Source organism: Rattus rattus, chromosome 5, assembly GCF_011064425.1.
Source record: "Rattus rattus isolate New Zealand chromosome 5, Rrattus_CSIRO_v1, whole genome shotgun sequence".
Classification (NCBI taxonomy): Eukaryota; Metazoa; Chordata; class Mammalia; order Rodentia; family Muridae; genus Rattus; species Rattus rattus.
This window is the reverse complement of record NC_046158.1, coordinates 110456678-110478642: the sequence shown is the minus strand read 5'-3', so window position 1 is coordinate 110478642 and position 21965 is coordinate 110456678. Positions and strand designations below refer to the sequence as shown.

Here is a 21965-nt window from a genome sequence, read left to right as displayed (position 1 = left end):
GGCCTGAAGAAATGACTCAGTGGTGAAGAGTCTGCCACTCTTGTAAAGGACTGTGGTTTGATTTTCATCACCCACATGGTGGCTCACAACCATCTATAACTCCAGTCCAGGAGATCCAGTGCCCTTTTCTGGCCTCTGAGGGCAGTACACACATGTGGTGCCAAACATACAGGCAAAACACCTGTACAAATAACTATAAATGTTTGGTGTTTGTTTTTTCTTTTTTTTAATTAGAAAGAACTAACAGTGATGTCATTAAAGTGATAGTTATAGCCAGGTGTGGTAGTGCAAACTTGTAATCCTAGTACCTAGGAGGCAGAGGCAAGAGGATCAGGAGTTCAAGGCTGACCTTAGGTAGATAAGGAGTTCAAGGCCAGCCTGAGCTATGTAAGACACTCTCTAAAAGCATAAATAACAACAAAAAGATTAAAAACAATGTTGAAGATTTAGGGAATGGAAACATTGCAGGTGTTTTGAGTGGTGAGGGATGGGAGCCTACAGAAATGAAATCTGCTTGTCCCCTCTCATGTTCAGTAACAAGCCCGAGCTCACTATCCTACCCTATGCTCTCCTCTGTGGACTGCAGTTCGCTCCCTGCCTTTGTAAATGGCTCTACATGGTAGTTTGCTCACAGTTGTGCTCAGTACATATTCTATAAGGGAAGGGACCGACCACGGATTCCATGGCTCCATAAGGTATAGTGGCACATGACTATAATTCCAGCACTTTGCAGGTAGGGCAGGAATATCAGGAGTTCTAAGACCAACCTCAGCTACAGAGCAAGCATGAGGCCATCTTGGGCTATAGGAGATGCTGTTTCTAACATAGGGTGTGGAAAGGGGAGAAAGAATGAATGGATTATGTGATGTACTTAGAGACGAAGCCATAGCCAGAATAGTGACTCAGATCATGACTGGTAGAGCTTCCTGAAAGGATGTGGATCACCTTATGAGCAGCATCCCTTCTTCAGGACAACCATAGAATACAGGGGACAAAGCTGAAGAGATCTCATCATGCTGTGTCCCCCCTTCCTGCTGGGCCTTCCTGCCTGCCACCTGCTCATGCTTGCACTGCTCCTGGGAACCTAGACATAGGTTAAAGCATTCCTTTCAGGTGTCCCTTTGCCCCTGAGGCCACCACTGCCTGCTGGTCCTGCCACCAAGGAGGAACATGCTCTTGCAGCAAGAACAGTGTTCCTGACACCTTATTCCAGGCTTCCTACTTCTTGAAGGTCACAGTCTGTGAGGACAGGAACCCAGAAAGGCATTTCTGGCTCTGAAAAGCACTGAACAGAATTGCTTTCCGGTGTCATTTGAAGCCAGATTGTTTGTAATGATGTTGTTCTCTGCATGAACAGTGTTGATTTTCAGCCGTCATCGGGTCCCCTGTGCATTCTATATCCTGTTAGGCTTTAAAGTGTTCTTTGTTTAAATTCTGTTTTGTTTAGGTCTTCTCCTCTTGGCAACAGCAAGATAACTCAGGGCTTTCTTTAAAAGTGATCCAGGAGGATGGATTATCTGTGGAACAAAAGAAATTGTAAGTGGCTGTCCCCAGTGTTTGTGCTGGATTCCCTAAGCTTTGTGGGTGTGCTTTCTCTGCAGGGTGACTCACGTTATGTAACAGAGGGGTCTTGGCTTCTGAAAGGGCCTATAGTCATGTCACTGTTGCCCACACGTAGGTGGTAGGTATGCTTGAGGAAACAGACAGACAGACAGATGAAATCCAAGCTGAGGATGTGGCCCAGTTGGAAGAGCACTTGCCTGGCATGCATAAGTAGCATGGTCACCCATTCCTGTAATTCCGTACTTGAGAGGTAGAGGCAGGAAGAGCAGAAGCTCAAGATCATACTCAGCTATGTAACAACTTGGAGGCTAGCCTAGGCTACTTGAGACTCTAGAAAGGTAGAGGGGGAGGAGTAAATCTTGTGATGTCTTTTTGAGATTTCTGATGCTGTGATAATACCATGAACAGTTTACAGAAGGAAGGATTTATTTGGGCTTATGATTCCAGAGGAATGAAGAGTCCATGATGGTGGATTTGGGCAGCAGCTGGCTAGAACAGCAGCTCCGAGCTCACACATCTCAGACTACAGACAGGAGGCGGAGAGAGCGATGGCGTATCTCCAGCAAGACCTCTTTCCTTCTCCCCAAACAGCCACCAACTGGGGGCTTAAGTATTCAGATGCCCAAGACTTTTAGGGGACATCTCCTCAAACCACTGTAACTCAGAATTACAACTGAGACCTTGTCAAAAAACCCCAAAACCAAGACCAGCCTTGTATGGGCATGACAGGCATGACAGGCATAACAGCTGCCACACACTGGCACCCGGCTCTAAGTCAGTGCAGTACTTACTTGGGAGGTATTGACTGTTATGTTTCTGGCTTGGAGACCTTGGAACTAGCTGTGTAAGGTGCCTTTGCTTTGGGAGGTGCAGCACTAATCGGCCCTTGGTGATCTAGGTACTCCAATGCACAGAAGCTCTTCAGTGCCCTGAGCCATCCTGCACAGGACTGGAGCTCCCCAAAACTGCTCTCAGCTAAACTCCCTGAGTTGGACCGGTGAGTTCTAACCATGTAGCTCTAGACGTTTACTGTTTCAGCTTTTGAAACGTAGGAGGACTCAGTGTTGGTCCTTTCTGAGCTCCTTCATTATAGCTTCTTACGCCTGGAAAGGGTAGTCACCTGCCACATACACATATATATCATAGAAAGAATCTCTCTAAGGGTTATGTTTTAGCACTTAGGTAAGAAGTTACTAATATGAGTGGACATGTCAAAAGAGGCTGGTGACAGTGATGTGACAGTTGTCTTTGTTTTTCTAGGTTTCTCCAGCATTTTGCCCTTGGCAGCATTGGTCAGGAGCCTGTGATGCGAGCCCATCTTCTTAGCCTGCTGCAGCAAGCTGAGACCAGCCCCACTCACAGATTAGAGAGTGACAAGGTAGAAGAGTTCACCAGCCTGCTGGGAGTTTATAGTGGGATAATCTGCAGGCCTGCATCAATTACCAGGGCCTAGGTGGAGTCCTTCCATAAGTGTGTCCCCTTCCCCAAGTACAGATAACGAGACACAGGAAACCCACTTTGTGCACAGACTGTCAGGCCAGACCCCATGACAGGGACACACCGTGACATCTTGCCAAACCCTCCTTGCTTCTCCAGGTCTTTTAAACTCTCCCTGTGTGTTCTCAGACTGTCAGTTCTTTGTGGTTGTGACAATGACTGAACCTACTAGTGTATGACACCATGTCTTGTTAAAAGAGGGAAGGCTGCCCATATTGTGGTCACCAGGATGAGCATTTTCTTCCCCAGGATAGACCTTAGTGTGCTCCTGCCTCACATTTCCCAGCACTTGCCTCATCCACCATTCCTTTGGAAGCTGTACGCCATAGTTGTTTCTGTGGAGTGTAAGGTGCTCGTCAGAAAGGCCGACAGCCCTTCCCTTCCATAGAACACTCCATTTTTCCTTTAGATGACAGGGTAAAGAACAAAAAGAAAAATGCCTACCTTGTGGTAGTTTACTTAAAAAGTGCTACAGGACTGGGCTTTAAATAAGAGCACCTGGCTGGGTGACTCCTAGGAAGCCCACACCCAGGGCTGGAGAGATGGCTCAGTGGTTCAGAGCACTGGTTGTTCTTGCAGAGCAACTGGACAATCTGATGGAGACTTTTTTTAATTGAGATGCCTCTTCCCATTTGACTCTGGCTCCTGTCAAGTTGAGAGAAAACTACCCAGGACCTCAGACTTTGCCATTCACTCTAAATCTGAGTGAGAGCTAATGAACAGCCGTGCTGAAGTCCAAACCCACAAAGCCTTGCTCTGGACTTGGGTTTCTTTCTCTCTTCAGGACTCCTCAGTGGAATTAGAAACTCACATGGCTTTCTTTCCTGTAGGTCGTCATCAGCATTGTAACTGGTCTCCCAGGCTGTCATGCTAGCAAGCTCTGTGCTTTCCTGGTCACTCTGCATAAGGAGTATGGCAGGTTCGTATGACATCTCCGTTTGCTTCGGGAAAGAGATCATGGCCTGCCCTGGTGCGGGGAAGCATTAGACATCTACTGGCATTTAACATGGCGTTCCTGACACAGCAGTCATCCATGGTCTCTTCATTACACTACATTTACAGGTTAACCAGGTCCTCACATCTAGGACTTTGTCCTGTAAGCTTTCTTTTTATTTAGGGGATAGAATTTTATTACTTCAGGATAGCCTTGAACCTGCTGAGGCTGAAGGTGACTTTGGATTGGATCCTTGATCTTTCTGCTTGCATCTTCCAAATGCCCAGTTTGTGTGTGCTTCTCTCTTCCTCCCTCTTCCCTCCCCCTCCCCCTCTCCCTTCTTCCTTCCTTATCCCTCTTTTCCCTCTGCTCCCTCTCCCCAACCTTGCCTCTGTCTCTGAGATAATAACCAGAACGACCTCAAACTGGTTAGCAGTGCCCTGCTCCCGCTCTCTGATGCTGGCGTTATTGACATGTGCCACCATTCCTGGTTCTTACTCTAAAAGTCTGAATTCCTGACCTTCCCATTTCTTACTAGCTTTATGGAGCATGAAGCTAAAGCCATTTGATTCCGGAAATCACTGCCTGGCCAGAAGTCTCTCTCACGGCGGAGGCTTCCGGGCCATGCATTACCTGTCTTCCCCCACTCCCACCCCGTGAAAAGATATTTCCTATCAAAAACTCCATGGATTTGGGTTTCAGGTTACTGAACTTCCAGTCCAATTAGTGCCCTCTGTCTTTTTTTGTGATGCCACAGTAGCCTTCTCTCCATAGTCATTGGCAACGTATCTTTGAGAATACTGGTCACATTTACATCCATGACTGACTTCTCAGGACCAAGCCGTATGTAGCCTTGTGCTTAGATTACCTTTGTTGCTTCCAGATGGATGGTATACCGCCAAGTCATGGACAGCTCTGAATGTTTCCATGCTGCCCACTTCCAGAAATACCTTTCCAGTGTCCTGGAAGCCCAACAGAACCGCTCTGCCCGCCAGTCAGCCTACATCCGCAAGAAGACCAGGCTGCTGGTAGCACTGCAAGGGTGAGTGTGGAGACCTGGGAATGAAAGTGAGGGTGGGGGCCTCGGCTTCTTGTTACCTTCTCTGTGCCCTAATGCTGTCGACACTCCTCAGGAAGACCAGGATGCTGTTGCCATAGCATGGCTAAGGGGAACTGACGGCTGCACGTGTTTTGGTTTGGCTTCCATATTGTAGTATCTCCAAGAGGTGAAGAATCAGGAGATCTCATAAAAGTTCTCCAGTAATTCTTAGAGTGAGAGTAGTTTAACCTTGCCGTCTAGACATGGGAGCCTCATCTGTTCTACTCCCCCCTCTTCTGGAATTGCAGACGTGGTACCTACATAGTTTATAAGTGCCATGCCCATTTCCCAGTAGTTATTCCAGAAGAGTTTCGTGGGACCCACAGTGAGAAATTTGCAGAGTACAATTGAGCAGGGAGTTTCTACTTTCTAACTCAAGTCCTAAGTCCCTGGTAAGTATCATTATTGTCAGAGGGAATGTGGATCTCCTGTCTCTGTCTCTCTGTCTCCTGTCTCTCTCTCTGTGTCTGTGTGTGTGCTATGGAGATGGATGTATGTGTATATGTGTATCCCTGTGTGCCCACCTTTGCATCATGGCAGTGCTATATCTCTGACTTACTCCTTTGAGTCAGGGTCTTACACTGAAAGTGGAGCTAGGCTGGCTGCCTCCTGTCTGTCTCTCATAGCCCTGGGGTTACAGGGGGCACAGCCGTGTCTTTTTTTGCCCTGAGTGCTGAGAATCCAGACTTGCATCCTCATGCTTGCACAGCCAATGCTTTACCCACTGCTCCAGAGAACTCCTGGTCACCACCCTTCCATGGAGGACTGCCTTAAAGTCCTTTATCACCTGGACCCAAGAGGGAATGTGTTGGGTCAGGAGAACAGAACAGGGCTGGGCTTGTTTCTAGTGTTATGGTTGTAAAGAACCTTTGTGCTATCCTCACAATAATTAGTGTTTGCAGCAGCCTGTTGTTTCCAGTAAAGAATAGGCCCAGATCCAAAGCTCTGTTTGGGTTCCTGGTGTAACGAGGGGACCTAGAAGGAGCTGGGATGGCGTTCCTGAGGAGGGAGGCAGGTGCAAATGTGCGTTCTTGGGCCTTTCTTGCACTCGTAGACCCTGTTGCAGTCTGACCCCATCTGCAGTTTCCTTCTGCCAGCCCTTTAGGCCATGTGGTCATCAAAGGGAGAATCTGGTTTGTTTTCTGTTGCTTGTACTAGTCAGAGGAATGGATCAAACCAGCATCCCTACCTTCTGCCCTTGCCAGAACTCAGAGTCACTGGGAGTGGGGACCTGGAAGAGACTTTGCGGGTTTGTCAGTATACACAGCCAGAGTCGTTTCCATTTTCTATTATTTCAGAGATATTTTTGATTCCTTATCTGACTGTAGGTTTGTGAAAATGTTGGACATGTACCCAACATTCACCTAGTCATACCACAGAATGTGAGGGACCTCAGTGGCTACTGTAATGGATGCCAGTCAGTAGAACAGCTATGTCCAGCCATGATGGCACACACTTAGAAATCCAGGACTTGTAAGGTAGAATCGGGAAGATCAGCCTCTGGCTACATAATGAGTTCACGTCAGCCTGGATTATATGAGGATAGCAGCTAAGGGCTGCAACTCTTTATTAAGGCACCTGGAGATTCAACCCAGTTTTTTCATCCAAAAGGTAATGTACAGTTACCTGCTATAGCTTGTAAAGCTACTCCTTGGCACTGGGCGTTACTGAGTTGTTGGTAAGGAAGATGGCGGGGGCTCCTCGTATCAAGAGTTTTTCTCTCTTTCGTCTTACTATGTAGTCTAGGCTGCTGCACGTGCACCATAACACTTGACTTGTTTCTCAAATCCAGCTTCTGTTTTCATCAGTAGATCTCTGATTTCTTTTTTGAAGATTTTCTTTAATGTGTGTGAGTGTTTTGCTTCCGTGTATGTATGCATGTGTACCATGTGCCCCTATGGGGGCCAGAAGAGGGCATCAGATTCCCCTAGCACTAAAGTTAGAGACTATTGAAGGCTATGATGTAAGTGTTTGAAACTGAACCTCAGAGCTGTCTCTCCAGCCCTGAGTTTTGGTTTTTTATATGTGAGTGTCTATATATGTCATGTGTATGCTGGTGCTCACAGAGGCCCAGGGAGAGCATCAGATCCTCTGGAGCTAGAGTTACAGGAGGCTCTGAGCTACCCAGGGTGAGTTCTGAGTCTCAAACTCAGGACCTCTGGAAGAACAGCAAACTCTCCCAGGTGCCGAGCTTTCTCCCCAGTTCCTTTGCTCCCCCATCATCAGCACACCTTAGGTCTTTGGAGAAAAACTTGTGATATAAGACAGAGCTTTCTTTAGTTTCCAAAGTAGCATGTTTCTACTCAGCTTAGCACCATCCCAGAGGCATGAGAGCTATTGTTTCAAAAACGATATTTGTTTCTGTTCTATTTTTTGAGACAGAGCCTCATTTCTTATGAGCTAACCTCAAGTGTAGCTGAGGATAACCCTGAACTTGTGACCTACATCCCAAATGCAGGGTTATAGGCATGTGTCCCTATGCCCAGTTTAGTACAGGCAGTGACACTGTTGCTTCTACTCTAACAACTAAGCCACACCCCCTGCTCCTTTACCTTTAAGAGTCAGGTGTATAATTGCCAAGCTTTTAGGGATAGGGTAGGCAATAGCAAAGTAGACATGGTTACAAAAGGGATCTTCTGTTTTGGAAATTTAACCATCTTGACATAAAATTGATACACCTAAAATAAAACAAACAAGAAAAGAGCAGCCTTGTTCCATAGCCTTAGCGGACCGGCATCTTGTTACCTGACCCATGCTAGCCTCACTCTCAGAAGTCCTTTCCCCTCGGAAATCCTTTATTTTCAGATGTGTTGCTGTAAAGGCCTCAGGTTCCTTCCCCTTACACCATGTACACACTACACATATATACATGGAAGCAGTGTTGGGGTTCTCTGCACCCAGGCCCACACAAGCACTGCACTGGATACGGATGTACATGTCCAAGGAGAGCAGCCAGGGAGCAGGGGCCAGCCAAGACTCACTCAGCAGTTTCTTGAGCAAGCCAACCATAGTGCAAAGCCAGGTATAGTGACAAAACCCTGTAATCCTTACACTTTGGAGGCTAAAGCAGGATTCCACAAGTTCAAGGCCAACATGTTCTAGGTAGCAAGTTCCAAGCCACCTATGGCTACACAGCAAGAGTCTCTCTAAAATGAAAAACAAGTAAATAACACTCAAACAGCCAAACTCCCATGGGGAAACTCTAGAACTTAGCATGGCCTGTTCTCCCTGAGTCTCTGATGATTGGGCAGGGCTGAGGACGATGTTCTAATCTGGGATAAAGCCAAGGGCCTTTTTACAGGTGAGTTGATCACGGGAACTCAGGACATAGCTCTGGCAGGCTGCACCCACTCCCCACCCACCACTGGTCTCCCTAAGACCCACACAAGCACAGGGCCACCTGACCTGTCAGACTGCCATCGGTTTAATGTCTCTCCATAGACTCAGAACCTTTGATAATAGTCTGTGTCCTGTGGGACACTGCCGTCCTCTGCAGGGTGAGGAGGCCCCTTCTTAGAGCAGCCTCAAGGTCTGATGGAGGTCGGATGTCCAGTCTATTGATCTGTATTGCTTTAGGCTTCAGAGATTGTAACACTGAACAGACACCTTAGTGAGGTGTGGAAAGTGAGGCAAAGGCGAGACCCAAGAAGCACACAAGGAGAGCATCAAGGAGAGTCTGCCACTGACAGTCGGTGTGGGAGGGAGACACAGGGGTACAAGGAGCATCACCATGACTACAGTGTCTGTAAAGGCACAAGATGTCTCCCGAAGATGCCACTCAAGGAAGCTCAGAGGTAGAGCACTCAACTAGGGTGTGCAACACTGAGTTCATCCCCAGCACCACAGACCCCAACAAAGTGACACTGAGCAGAAACCAGAAGGAAGCCAGGCAGGCGGATGCCGAAGAAAAGAAAAGAGCATCCCAGCCTGAGGAGCAGAGTAGAGGGAAAGCTTCCCAGCCTGAGGAGCAGAGTAGAGGGAAAGCTTCCCAGCCTGAGGAGCAGAGTAGAGGTATGCCCGGCATGTTCTGACGATCCAGGAGGCCAGTGTGCTGGGATTAGGGGACAGGCTGGGATAAGTAAGGAATTCCCCTGCTCTGAGAGGTCAGATGGCTGCCTGGCCCTCTGTAAGGGCCTCAGCTTCTGCTCTGAGATGAAAACCACTGAAGGGTTTGGGCAGAGCAGTAACTGGATCTGTCACAGGGCTTAGCAGAGCCCTCTAACCTCTGCGTTGAGAACAGTTTGCATCAAGGCAGGACAAAAGTAGGGGAGCATCTGGGAGACCACTGGGGTGTCTGAGGTAAAGTACGGTAGCAGCCTGGACGCAGTGGAGTGTGAGCAGTGGTCTCTTTCAGGGTTATGCTGAGGCCAAGAGAAAATGGAGTCACAGAGGACCAGGATCTTTTGGCCCAGCATCTGAAAGAGTAAAGTCCCCTGGGCTTAGAATAACAGGAACTTGGGAGGAGCCTGCATGAGGGTTTGGATTACAAACCCTCGCTCCTAAGGGAAGACATCAGACTGGTTCTGTAAATCAAGATCGGAGGGAGATCCAGGCAGAGATGGGAAGAGAAATGGTGTTTGGTGGATCTGATGACCTTGTGAAATGGGAGGAGACGGGGAAAGAACTAAAGAAAACAGAGTCTGGCAGAGCCCCTGCGTTATGACAAGAAAACACAGTCCGCCTCAGAGCCCCGTCGCTAGGTTCTAATCTCCGGAACTGGTTGGCTCCTGCACCCACTCTTCCTCTGAGGGGAACGGAAAGAACTTGGGAATGCAGAAGCACTGGATTCTAGGGGTTCTAATCACAAAACCGGCTAACGCAAGGGACTCCGTGGGTCTCCCTTCAGCCCTCACCCACTCAGCGCTCAGTTCTCCTCACTTCCCTATTCTAAAGGAAGCTAACCATCTTTCTTCCTTTAGCTACACAGATGTCATTGATGTGGTCCAAGCCCTGCAGACTCACCCAGATCCAAACGTCAAGTCCTACTTCACCATTGGTGCTGTCACAGTGTGTGTGGAGCCCCTGAGCTGCTACATGGAGCACAGGTAGACACTTAGGACCGCCTCCAGCCCATGGTGTGGCCCTGACGTCAGCGGCAGTGAGTTTACCTCCCCACCAGAATGAGACAGGTCTGTATGCAGGCTTGGCTGGTGCAGCCACATAATGAGTGAGATACAGAAGACAGGCTTCGGGGTTGGGGATTTAGCTCAGTGGTAGAGCGCTTGCCTAGCAAGCGTAAGGCCCTGGGTTCCGTCCCCAGCTCTGAAAAAAAGAAAAAAAAAAAAAAAAAAAAAGAAGAAGAAGACAGGCTTCACTCAGCCCTGCGAGAACAGGAGCCTTGTCTTTTCAGTGCTTAGTGCATAGGAAGTGTTCCTGAAGGATCTGTGTGGAGGGTTTTGGGTTCAGTCCCATGCAATGCTAAAAAAAAAAAAAAAAAAAGGAAAGAAGGGAACAGAAAGAAAAGAGGAGGAAAGTAATGAGAGGAGGGAGAAAATAAATAAATCTGAGAAAAGCTAAATGGAGTGGCTAAAGGTCTATAATCCCAGCACTCAGGAGGCAGGGATGAGAAGATCACTAGTTAGAAGCCAACTTAAGTTGAAATGAGACTCTGTCTCAAAGGAAGAAGTACTTGATGACTAAGTAGGTGCTCAAGGCCAGCCTAGACCCTGACTCAAAAGAGCAAAACGAACAAGCAGTGAGTCTGCCTACATATGAGTGTGCCACAGACATAGTTTATAAGATGATAATGGGCTAAGTGGATAGCCATTTAAATATAAAAGTAAAGCTAAATTGCATGAATATTTAAATACAGAAGCCATCTAGGCCACAAGAAACCTTTTCTCAAACAACAAAAAAAGAGGGGTTGGGGATTTAGCTCAGTGGTAAAGCGCTTGCCTAGCAAGCACAAGGCCCTGGGTTCGGTCCCCAGCTCTGAAAAAAAAAAAAAAAAAAAAAAAAAAAAAAAAACACCAATATCCTTAGTTGGATTAAGAAGAAAGTCTTTGACACAGTGGTAATCCCAGCACTTGAGAGACAGAGGCAGGCAGGGGTCTGTGAGTTTATCTCCTCCAGCTTTTACATCAGCAATTTACTGGTCTCTTCCCACGTCAGAGGTCTCATGTCCAGCCTGTAACAGGATATGATGCCTTGTGGAAAATCTTTGTGAATTGCCAAGGGCTGCTATGAGAAAGGAGGCAGGTCTCATGAAGGGCCTACGTGATTGAACTTCAAAATGACGGTACTTAATGACACAGACACTTCTGATACCCCACAATGAAGTCAGAGTCTCTGGTGTAGCCTCTGTCTTTGTTCCTGGTCTTTTGGCCCTGCTTTTAGCACACAGGAGTTCCTCCTAGAATCTTAAGGAACAAACCATGAGAGTTAGGCAAAATCACTGGATTCACAGCCTAAAATAGGAGTCACCAAATCCGGATCATATGGTATGTGAGCGGCTGTGGTTTGTGCTCCTAAGCACCATACGAGCTGACTCAGAGCCTTAGAGCTCTGTGGACCCAGAGAGGCCTCCTGTGTGGAAGGCCTGGGGCAAGATGCTAGTGTCCCTTCGTGTCCTCAGTGGGGACTTGATACAAGGCAGCTCCTCTCAACGGTGGTCAGTCCCCTCTCTAAGAGGAGTATTATAACATTGGAATTGTGTTTCTTATTTTAATTTTAATTATTTATTTTTATTTTTTTGAGACAGGGTTCTACTATGTAGCCCAGACTGTAGATTAGGCTCAGAGTTCTACCTGTCTCTGCCACCCCAAGTGCCTGGATTAAAGGCATGCACCACCATTCCAGATCTGTATTTTGGGAGTGTGAATTTTTTTCTTCTCCATACTGAAGAGATAAAGACCAGCTCCATCTTGTTTGGTTTTTGTTTGTATCAGTGTTTTGGAAATGGGCCTCTGGAAGCCCTGCTGATCTCAGTCTCGATTTGAAAGGGAAAAGGCCTGCTGCCTCAGCTTCCCAAATACTTCCTGTTTCAGGCATGTGCCATCATGCCTGATGTGAACTCTCACTTGGATCTTCCCACCTCCTCCTCCCTCTGTCCAGTTAGTCTTCTGCTTCTGTTCTGAGAGGCAGACTGGGCTGAGTTCAGTTTTCCCAGAATGCAGAGTGCCCTGGATCTCATTGTCCCAACACTTTGTGAGTAAAAGAGTAAAGAGAACTGAGGCCATAGCTTGCACATAAAGGGATGCAGAAAAGCATGACAAGGCCAGCCATGGTAGCACAAGCCTTCAGTCCCAGTGCTCAGGATGCAGAGACAGGAGGCTCTCTTCTCTGTGGGTTCAAGGCTAGCCTAGTCTACAGAGTGAGCTCTAAGATAGCCAGAGCTACACAGAGAGACCCTCCAAAACAAGAACAGCGATGATGACAACAAAAAAGAAAAAAGAAGGGAAGCATATTAGGGCCAGCAAGGTGGCTCAGCAGGGAAAGGCACACGTGCATGCATGTGCACACTGACACACAGACAAAGTACTAAGTAACTTTACAGAACAGAAGCATGGAACCTTAGACCCTGAGGCCCCTAGTAGAGTCCCATGGCTATAACTCTAATCATTTTCCCTTCACAGTCCCTGTTACTCAAAAAGGAATGCTTTTTTTTTTTTTTTTTTTTTTCTTTTTTCTTTTTTTTGGAGCTGGGGACCAAACCCAGGGCCTTGCACTTGCTAGGCAAGTGCTCTACCACTGAGCTAAATCCCCAACCCCGGAATGCTTTTTTTTTAAAAGATTTACTTTTATTTTATATTTATGAGTATTTTGCCTACATATAAGTATGTGTACCACATGCATGCAGGGCCCGTTGAAGGCAGAAGAGGGTGTTGGATCCCCTGGAACTAGAGTTTCAGATGTCTGTGAGCTGCCATGTGGGTGCTAGGAATCAAACCTGGGACCTCTGGAAGAGCACTCAGTGTCTTCATCTGCTAAGCCGTCTCTCCAGCCCAAACAATATATTTTCTAAAAGACCAGCTTGGGTTGAGGTTGTAATTCAGCAACTCAATGATAAATGCTTCTCTGACCCCCAGAAATTACAAAGGTGGAGCTTGGATGAGGCAGCCTTTTTTCTCTGTTTCCTGTGATGTGCAGCGCTCCCAGTGCCCTCCCTGCAGTGTGGCATGTAGGAATTGCATGGACACGGGCTCCAGTGTCTTATGTTGTATCTGGGATACCTACAGCTTATTCTTTGCTTGCGTTGTCTCCCAGACCCATGCTTTTGTAGGAAATAATGATCACTTTGAAATAAATGGTTCTGAAATATTTTTTTTCTCTTTAGATTTCTCTTTCCTAAATGTCTTGACCAGTGTTCACAAGGTAAGCAATATGTTCAACTTCCTGTTTATATGCCCGTCACATTCTGATATTTGTTGCCTTTCTGATATCTACAGTATATGGAATTGTTCCAGGGAAAACTCTGGCAACTTCCTTGTGTCTGGCTGGGTAGACATATGTCCTCCAGAATTTCTCTTTTAATGTACTAAAGCCCCCCAGCAGCAGCAGAAGCTTCCCTGGCCTTGCAGCCAATGATCAGTAAATGGAACCTCTAAATCAGCAAGATCCTTAGGGGTCCTGGAGATCCAGAATAAATGATAAATTCCCTGCAGTGCTGCTGAGCTGCTCAGTGCTCTCAGGGGATGAGCCTGGGGTGTGTGGGGGAGGGGTGGCCAGGGATGTGCCTGGGGGCGGTGCTGACTAGGGATGTGTTTGTTAGGTTGAGTTTTCTGAATCAGCCCAGCAAGCAGATATGTGACAGAAGAAAACAACTTGGTGTCCCCAGCATACTTGTGCCCCGCTGATCCCATTGCCAGTCCACAGGGACAGGAAAAACTGCTGTCTTAGCAGACAGCTGAGCAGGCTGTTGTGCAGGCAGGAGGCTAAGAAGGAAGAATGTTCCTGCTGGACTTGGTATGCCAAGTAGAGGCAGTCCCCTTCGCTTTTTTGAGACAGAGTCTCATACAGTCCCACCTGGCTTCAAATTACTGTGTAGCCCAAGTGAGCCTGGGACTCATGATCCTCCTGCCTCTACCTCCCACATGCTGAGAGCAGAATAAACTGTCACACCTGCCTTCAGCGGTGAGAGTGAAATGAAGGCTGTCTGGATCTATCCATAATGTGTAATCCGGTAGATTCAGGATTTGTTGAGTTTGTTGGTTGTGGTTTGGTTTTTCAAGTCAGAGTAGCCCTGGTTGTCCTAGAACTCACTCTGTAGACCCGCTGACCTCAAATTACCTGTCTCTGCCTCCCAAGTGCTGGGATTAAAGGTGTGCACCACAACACCCGGTTCAGTTCATAGGACCTGTTGACAAAGTAGTTGTAGGGCATAAATTGGAAAAGAGATATTCAGGATGCCTCTGCTTTCTAGTTAGAGGACTAGGAACACTGGGGAGAGCTGGACTTGGAGAGAGCATTGGAGAAGAAGGGAGGCCTTCTGGTCCCGGGTTCTGGACTTGAAAGCCATGATCAAAAGGCACTGACAGATAGTTGATATCCAGATGTGGAGTTGAAAAGGTTAGAAGACTAGAGACGTGAAGGAGATTGGGAAATCCTGGAGGCTGAAAGGTGAAACGAGAAGAAACAGTACTTCAGATATCAAGGACAGGAAAATTCAGTTATATTTAATGTTGCAGAGACCTAACGGGAAAGACAGTTTAAAAACAACAGCAAGTGTGAAGTGCATCGGTGACCTCAGAATCTGAGTAGACAGGTCAGAAGTGAAAGCAAGCCTGAGTTACAGTAGCCGGTTAGACATTGCAGTGAGTGAATGGGAACAACATCAGGGCAGTGACAGTGGAGAGAATACTTTTAAAAACTGTCATTGCTAACAAGGCGTGATTAACACTTTTAATCCCAGTACTCAGGAGGCAGAGGCAGGTGGATCTCTCTGAGTTAGAGACAAGATATAGTAAGTTCCAGGCCAGTCTGGGACTATATAATGAGACCCTGTCTGAGAAAATAATTGCCATTTCTGTGAGAGAGTAGCAGTCACAGGCTGTAGTAAAAACATCTGGGTTGTACAGTGAAACTGGTTGTGTGTGTGTGTGTGTGTGTGTGTGTGTGTGTGTGTGTGTGTTTGTACACGCCTGTATCCGTGTAGCCCTGGCTGTCCTAGAACTAACTTTTCTTCTTTCTGTCTTTCTGTCTGCCTGCCTGCCTGCCTGCCTTCCTTTTCCTTCCTTCCTTCCTTCCTTCCTTCCTTCCTTCCTTCCTTCCTTCCTTCCTTCCTTTCTTTCTTTCTTTCATGGTTTTCAGGGTACAGTCTCTCTGTGTAGCCCTGGCTGTCCTGGAACTCTCTCTCTGTAGACCAGGTTGGCCTGGAACTCAGAGATCCACCTGCCTCTGCTTCCCAACTGCTGGCATTAAAGGTGTGCAACACTATTTACTGGCAGGTGAGACCCTGTCTTTAAAAAAACATTATATTTTTCTGAATTATTCACTGAAAGATAAGCCTGTGGACTGGGAAAGCCACTGGTGTTGATGGAGGACATCTGGCTCTACAGCTACAGCTGGGAGATGAAGGCCGACTAGACAGTGATAACTCCCGAGGAAGTCTTAACTGGGCAGGTAGCACTCACTGACTCACCCGGACTTGGAGGCTCACACTGACAATCACAGACTTTGGGAGTCTGAAGCAAGAGAATTGTCACATGTTCAATGGCACCTTGGCTACAAAGTGAGATCCTGTCTCAAACAAACAAACTAACTAACTAACTAACTAACTTATAAAATCATGGTGACCTTCCTTGACCCTGTCTGCTTGTCTGTTGAAGCCACAGTCTTGATGTTTCCCCTTCAGCATCTTCCCACTTTTCTTTGTGAAACATAAGCACAGATGGCCAGGTCCCCTGGCAGAGAGCCTGGAGGAAGTGCTCTGTCTTCCTTATCCACGAACCTAGAGCAGCCTGGGCTGGCATCTCAGGCAGAAAGCCGCTTTGGTGCTCATCCTTCTAGGCTGAGCCAGGCTGAATTCCCTTAGGTCCTGGTAGTGCTAAGAGAGCGGTCCCTTCCAACACAGTGTTCAACAGCAGTTTGTCTCAGAGTTTGTACTTGCCAGCATGCGGGCAGAGGAGCTTGATGCCACCCACCGATTCTTTTCTTCTCTCCTTTGGAGATCCCTGGCTGTCCTGGAACTTAGTGTGTAGACCAGGCTGGCCTCACAGGATCTGTCCACCTCTGCCTCCCTAGTGCTGGATTACAGGCATATACTGCCACACAACTGCCCAAATCTTGTCCCACTGAATGCCAAGGAACTCGGGAGTTGCAGTGTCTTGGTAAATTATCTCCCATTTGTATCTGGGCCTGAGGACTCTGGGCTGATGGACTTGACTCAACCTCGGATGGACAGGAAATAAAAAACATCAATTATTTGTGTTCCTTCTCAGTAGAGAATTGATGACTGTCTTGGAAGTGGCTCTGTTTCTATGCTTAGTACTCTGCAGCATTTAATGATAGAAAAGGCTCCCATCACGTTCAGCAGGGCCCGTCACAATGCTGACCGTTAGCAAACTGAAGGTGTCTTAACCCCCTGCTTTCAGAAGTGCATATAGATAAAAGGAGGGTGTTTCATTTATTCCTAGGCCACTGAAAAACAGCAACCATGTTTCTCTGATCTTGGGAGCAGGCTAAGCTGGGCTTCCCGCTTACAGCTTAGCTGGTAATCCTAGTCAGTCTTAGTGTTCACTCCTGATGCAGAGCAGAAAGAAGCTCCTGACCCCCCACCCCCCAGGGTGAAACTCCTCACTGTGGCCTGTGTGCCCTGTGTGCTGGACAACAGCTCTACCTGCCTCCCAGCCGGCATTTCCTCTTGGCAGGTAGCAGTTTACATAGCTGGGCTAAGGAATGCCAGAGGTAATCCTTTTGCCTTTTCACTATGCAGTAAAGTCCCTTTTCTGTGCCCAGTTCCTGACTTAGAATCCTACCCCTACAAAGTGAGTCCATGGAGTAGTCCAAGCAGAACATTAGACAGGGTTCATCTTTACAAACCTCACAACCTGGGCAAGAAAGGAGCCAGGCTAGGCCTATGTCTGTGACTGTGGTACACACTGCTTAGAAAGACAAGTTTGTACTAGTTTGACTTGTTCCTTCTGGCCAAGAAAATGCCATAGTCTCTAGGCCCCTCTAGATCTTTGCTAGCTTTTCCTGGCTCCTCACTACAAGACCTACCACATTGTCTGTTCTGCCTGTGGTACTCTTAGTCACTTTACGGGTCTTGACTCCATTTTCTACTAATCCAGGATATGCTGATACTTTAGGGATTCCATCTGCTTGCCTGTGGTGCCACATTTGGGGCATTGCCTTCTGACCTCGACTTAACTCAATTTCCAAAGGCTCCAGTGACTTCTGTGGCTATACCAAGGCGTGGGTGTCTGGCATCAGGCCTTTAGGCAAGCCCTTGATGTTTCATGTTTCCCTGCAATCCCCAAATACAGGTGTCAAAGCATGGATGCCACCAGTGTCCCCTCATTTGGAGGCCTCACTGCACTAGCAGTGAGGAAAGTTTATTTTTTTTTTTTAAAGATTTATTTATTATATATAAGTATACTGTGGCTGTCTTCAGACACACCAGAAGAGGTCATCAGACCTCATTACAGATGGTTGTGAGCCACCATGTGGTTGCTAGGGAATTGAACTCAGGACCTCTGCAAGAGCAGTCAGTGCTCTTAACCCCTGAACCATCTCTCCAGCCCCGAGGAAAGTCTATCTTAATGTGAAAGGGAATGTGAGTAGCCTTTGCAATGTGAGCCTTTTAAAATAAATGAAGAGAAACAGGGAATTTCTCCTTGTGATTTTTCACTGGTATTCTTGTGATTTTCCAATGACACCACCGCTGCCCCCTTGGGTTGTGGTTTCTCCCTTTAAATACCCTTTCTCCCAGCCTCTCGGGGTCGAACTCCTGTGCCCCTGCGTGGGATATGAGTCTTGACCCCAGTGCACTGGTTCCTATCAATAAACCTCATGTTTAGAGAGGAGAGGGTGAGAAGCCATGGCAGATGATGTTAAGATTCTGCTCTGTGTATTTACAGGTTGTTATCAATGTTCCTAAGGGATGGATGGTACCGGGCTTTGTATGTTTAAGTGGGCAATTATATCTTACCAATTGGGTCAAAAAAAAAAAAATAAACCTCATGTTTATTACAGCAATAAATAAATAAATAATAAAATAAATGAAATGAAATGAAATGGCTGGAGTGGTAGATTGGTGGGTAAGAGCACTTGCTACTCTTCCATTAGGACCCAGGTTTGCTTACCAGCATTAATATGGTAGCTCATAACCTTCCATAACTCCCTGAAAACAACACCTTCTGGCTTCCATGAGCTATATGCACACCTGTTTTCACACACACAAACACATACACATAAATTTAAAATTAAGAGAGGTTAGAGAGATGGCTCAGCAGCTACTAGAACTTACTGTTTTGGGTTTTTTTTGTTTTGTTTTTCCGGAGCTGGGGACCAAACCCAGGGCCTTGCGCTTTCTAGGCAAGCGCTCTACCACTGAGCTAAATCCCCAACCCCGAACTTACTGTTCTTGTAGAGGACCAGATTCAGTTCCTAGAACCTACATAGTGGCTACCAACCTCCTATAACTCTGGTTCCTGGGGTTCTAACACCTAGCTTCTTTGGGCTCCTGCATACACATTGCACATACAGATGCATGCATACACATACTCATAAATAAAAGTCTTTAAAAATATAAAACAAAACTAGGCCTGTGGCACATACTTTTAGGCCCAGCACTGATATGTGAGACTGGCTTAAAAAATCATCCGGTGTGTGCTGCGACCTGAGTGCCTGGGCTTGACACCTGACTTGAGTAACAGGGAAATGAAGAAAGAGACAGGAAGGCTGGACCAGGTCGCCATGAACTTCTGTCGGAGATGTGCCAGCAGCTAAGAATCTCAGATCTTTTCTTGTACACAGCTCAAGGAAAAGGCAGGTTTGCTAACCTTGGAAGAGGCACTCTGTGGAGAAGCAGTTGGATTACAGTAGATGGTTTCAGCTAATGAGTAATCATTTATAACAACCATTCTTGGGCCAGAGGAAGACTTTACCATCCTCTGAACCTGACCCACAGAGGGGGCTGTTCTCATGGGCCTGAGGTTTTGTGTTCCTTGATGTGGCAATGTTCATGTCATGGTTTCACCACCCAGCTAGTATTGATAATTCTTAACACCAGAGAATGGGACTACTATTTTTCTAGTTTGGTATATATTTAAATGGTTTTCATTTTATTTTATTCTATGAGTGTTTGCTTCATATGTATATAAACATACATATATATGTGTGTGTGTGTGTATATATATATATGTATATATATATATATATATATATATATATATATATATATATATATGTCTATGCACCATGTACGTGCCTGTTAAAGATTGTAAGTCACCATATGGTTGCTGGGAACCAAACCTGGGTCATGTGCAAGAACAGCAAGTGATCTTAACCATGGGGACATCTCTTCAGCCCCCTATGCTTGATATTCTCACAAAATGATATAGATAAAAATTATTTAGCCATGCAGTGGTGGTTCGTGCCTTTAGTCCCAGCACTCAGGAGACAGGCAGCTCCTTGAGTTTGGAGCCAGTCTGGTCTACAGAGTGACTTTCAGGACTCTGAGGGCTACACAGAAAAACCCTGTCTTTAAAAAAAATAATTAATTAAAATATTGACTAACCAGGCAGTGATCTGTAAATGTAAAGCCAATCTAATCTAAATAGTGAGCTCCAGGCCAGCCAAGGCTACAAAGTGAGACTTCATCTCAAAAAATAATTTTGCTGAAGAACAAACATGTGATTGGAGAGGTTCTAGATGTGTTTCAGTTGGTAGCATGCTTGCCTGCAGTTTGAGAAATGCTGGGTTTGATCTCTAACACCCCTAAACCAGTGTGTGCCTATAATCCCAGAACTCAGGAGGTGGAAACAGGAGGATCAGAACTTCAAGGTCATTCTCTGCATCCAAGGCAGATTATCTTACAGCAGGAATGGCCTACATCAGTGTAGACTGTAAACTCGGTCTATAGCTGTGTAAAATAAGTGAGTCTGGATGAGGTGTAATTAGGTTATAATTAATTATGCTAGGATGGGTAGTCCCTTTGCTGCTTACTAAATTCTCCATGGTTTTGTGGATGTGACAGTAAGACAAAAGTGATGTCATTGTTACCCATTCTACAAATCCTTACCTGGGCTCCTTTCTTAGTATGTCATTGTATGAATATCTGTGTCATCACTGGTCTTAGAACTGTGTGACTCTGAGTATAACTGTCAGCACCTAATGTGTAGGTGGTCAGTCGATGGCTGAGCTCCTGAAGCCAGATGGCACAGTTTCTGAGAGGCTGGATGGAGAGAATGTGGGAAAGCTCTTAACCCAGAACAATGAGACCCGAATCGAGAGGTTAAACTGGATCGGAGGCCTTGAGGCGCCTTAGTGGTAGAGTTGCTTCCACCAGAACCAGAGAACCTGCGTCCACTCCTGCTGCCCACGTGGGAGAGGAGAGCTGGCTCTTGGAAGCTTTTATTGTGCACATGCACATGCACAATAGGTTTTGAGAGTGTGAAAAGGAAACAGCAGTTAGGCCTGGTGGCCCAAGTGTGTAATCCCAATATGTAGGCTCCTGAGTCAGGGGATTGCTGGGAATCCGTGGCCACCCCGGGCTACATCATGATCTCCAGGCAAGCTGGAGCTGCATCTTAGTAAAATCATGTCGCAAAAGCAAAAAGCCAGCCATGCGGTGCATGTCTGTAATCCCAGCATTCAGGGGGCAGAGGCAGACAGATCACAATTTGAAGGCCATTCTGTTCTACATAGTGAGTTTTAGGCCAGCCAAAACTACATGTGAAACCCTGGCTCAAAAATAAAACAAAAGCTAAGGAAATACGAAGCAAAGTGTATGAGAGTAGGAAGTGCAGCGGCTAAGAGGTGAAGCCCATGTACTCCGAGATGTTTCCGAGAAGGGGAGAAAGAATGGTGGTAGATCTGTCAGTGTTGGGGCAGAGGCGACCAAGGAAAGCTGGTCAGTGGAAAGAGCAGAGGTTCCCTGCATCCCCAATCAGGAGTCTAAAGGCTGATAAGTTTTTGTTTTATTCTTTAGGCGTGGTGAGTAACGTGGTATTTACCAGCCACACAACGGAGCAGAGGCACCCTCTCCTTGTTGAGCTGCAGGCCCTCATCAGGGCTTCCAATCCTACTGCAGCCTTCATTCTTGCAGAAAATGGGATTGTTACAAGGTAAGCTTGTACAGACCCCACTCAGTGCCCAGCTTCTTAGCTGGATACAGCACCCGCCTGGCTCCAGGGTCTTCCCACTAAATCTCAGGCACACATGGTGGAAGGAAGAACATAAGAACACACCACTACATGGTGTCCTCTCACCTCCACGTGCTTGCTGGCGTGCACACGTGTGCACACACACACGTAAAAAACATATTGTTTATTAAGATTTAATGTATATGTGTGTCTGTGCACTACATGCATGCCTGGTGCCCACAGGGGCCAGAAGAGGGTGTCAGATAATCTGGAACTGAAGTCATTGATGATTGTGACCTACCATATGGGTGCTAGAAATTAAACCAGGGTCCTCTGGAAGAACAGCCAGTGCTCTTAATTGATCTCCAGCCCTGTAAAGTGCTGGTTTTGTTTGTTTGATAAAGCCCTGGCTGGCTTGGAACCCTGCCTGCCTCTGCTTACTAGGGTGTGTATTAAAATCAATCACCACTCCACTCTTGTATAATACAGTACTTCTAATGCTGCGTAAAAGTCACCAAGGAGACCCATTTATCACCATGCTATAATTCTTTAGATATCCTGCTTTGTCAGAGTCACTCACACATTGAAGACTGGAAATTAGAACTATCTCTGATGGTCCATGCGT

At 46.7% G+C, this 21965-nt stretch overlaps 1 protein-coding gene across 1 annotated transcript in view; it reads left to right on the top strand.

Moving 5' to 3' along the window:
* Positions 1-21965, top strand: part of C5H20orf194 (chromosome 5 C20orf194 homolog) — a 132125-nt gene that overhangs the window by 97919 nt on the left and 12241 nt on the right. Inside the window, exons 23-30 of the mRNA XM_032904223.1 lie at positions 1448-1536; positions 2462-2560; positions 2824-2941; positions 3891-3979; positions 4878-5036; positions 10013-10138; positions 13369-13406; positions 21187-21322. Coding sequence (XP_032760114.1) covers positions 1448-1536; positions 2462-2560; positions 2824-2941; positions 3891-3979; positions 4878-5036; positions 10013-10138; positions 13369-13406; positions 21187-21322 — 854 coding nt within the window. The remainder of the gene's footprint in view (positions 1-1447; positions 1537-2461; positions 2561-2823; positions 2942-3890; positions 3980-4877; positions 5037-10012; positions 10139-13368; positions 13407-21186; positions 21323-21965) is intronic.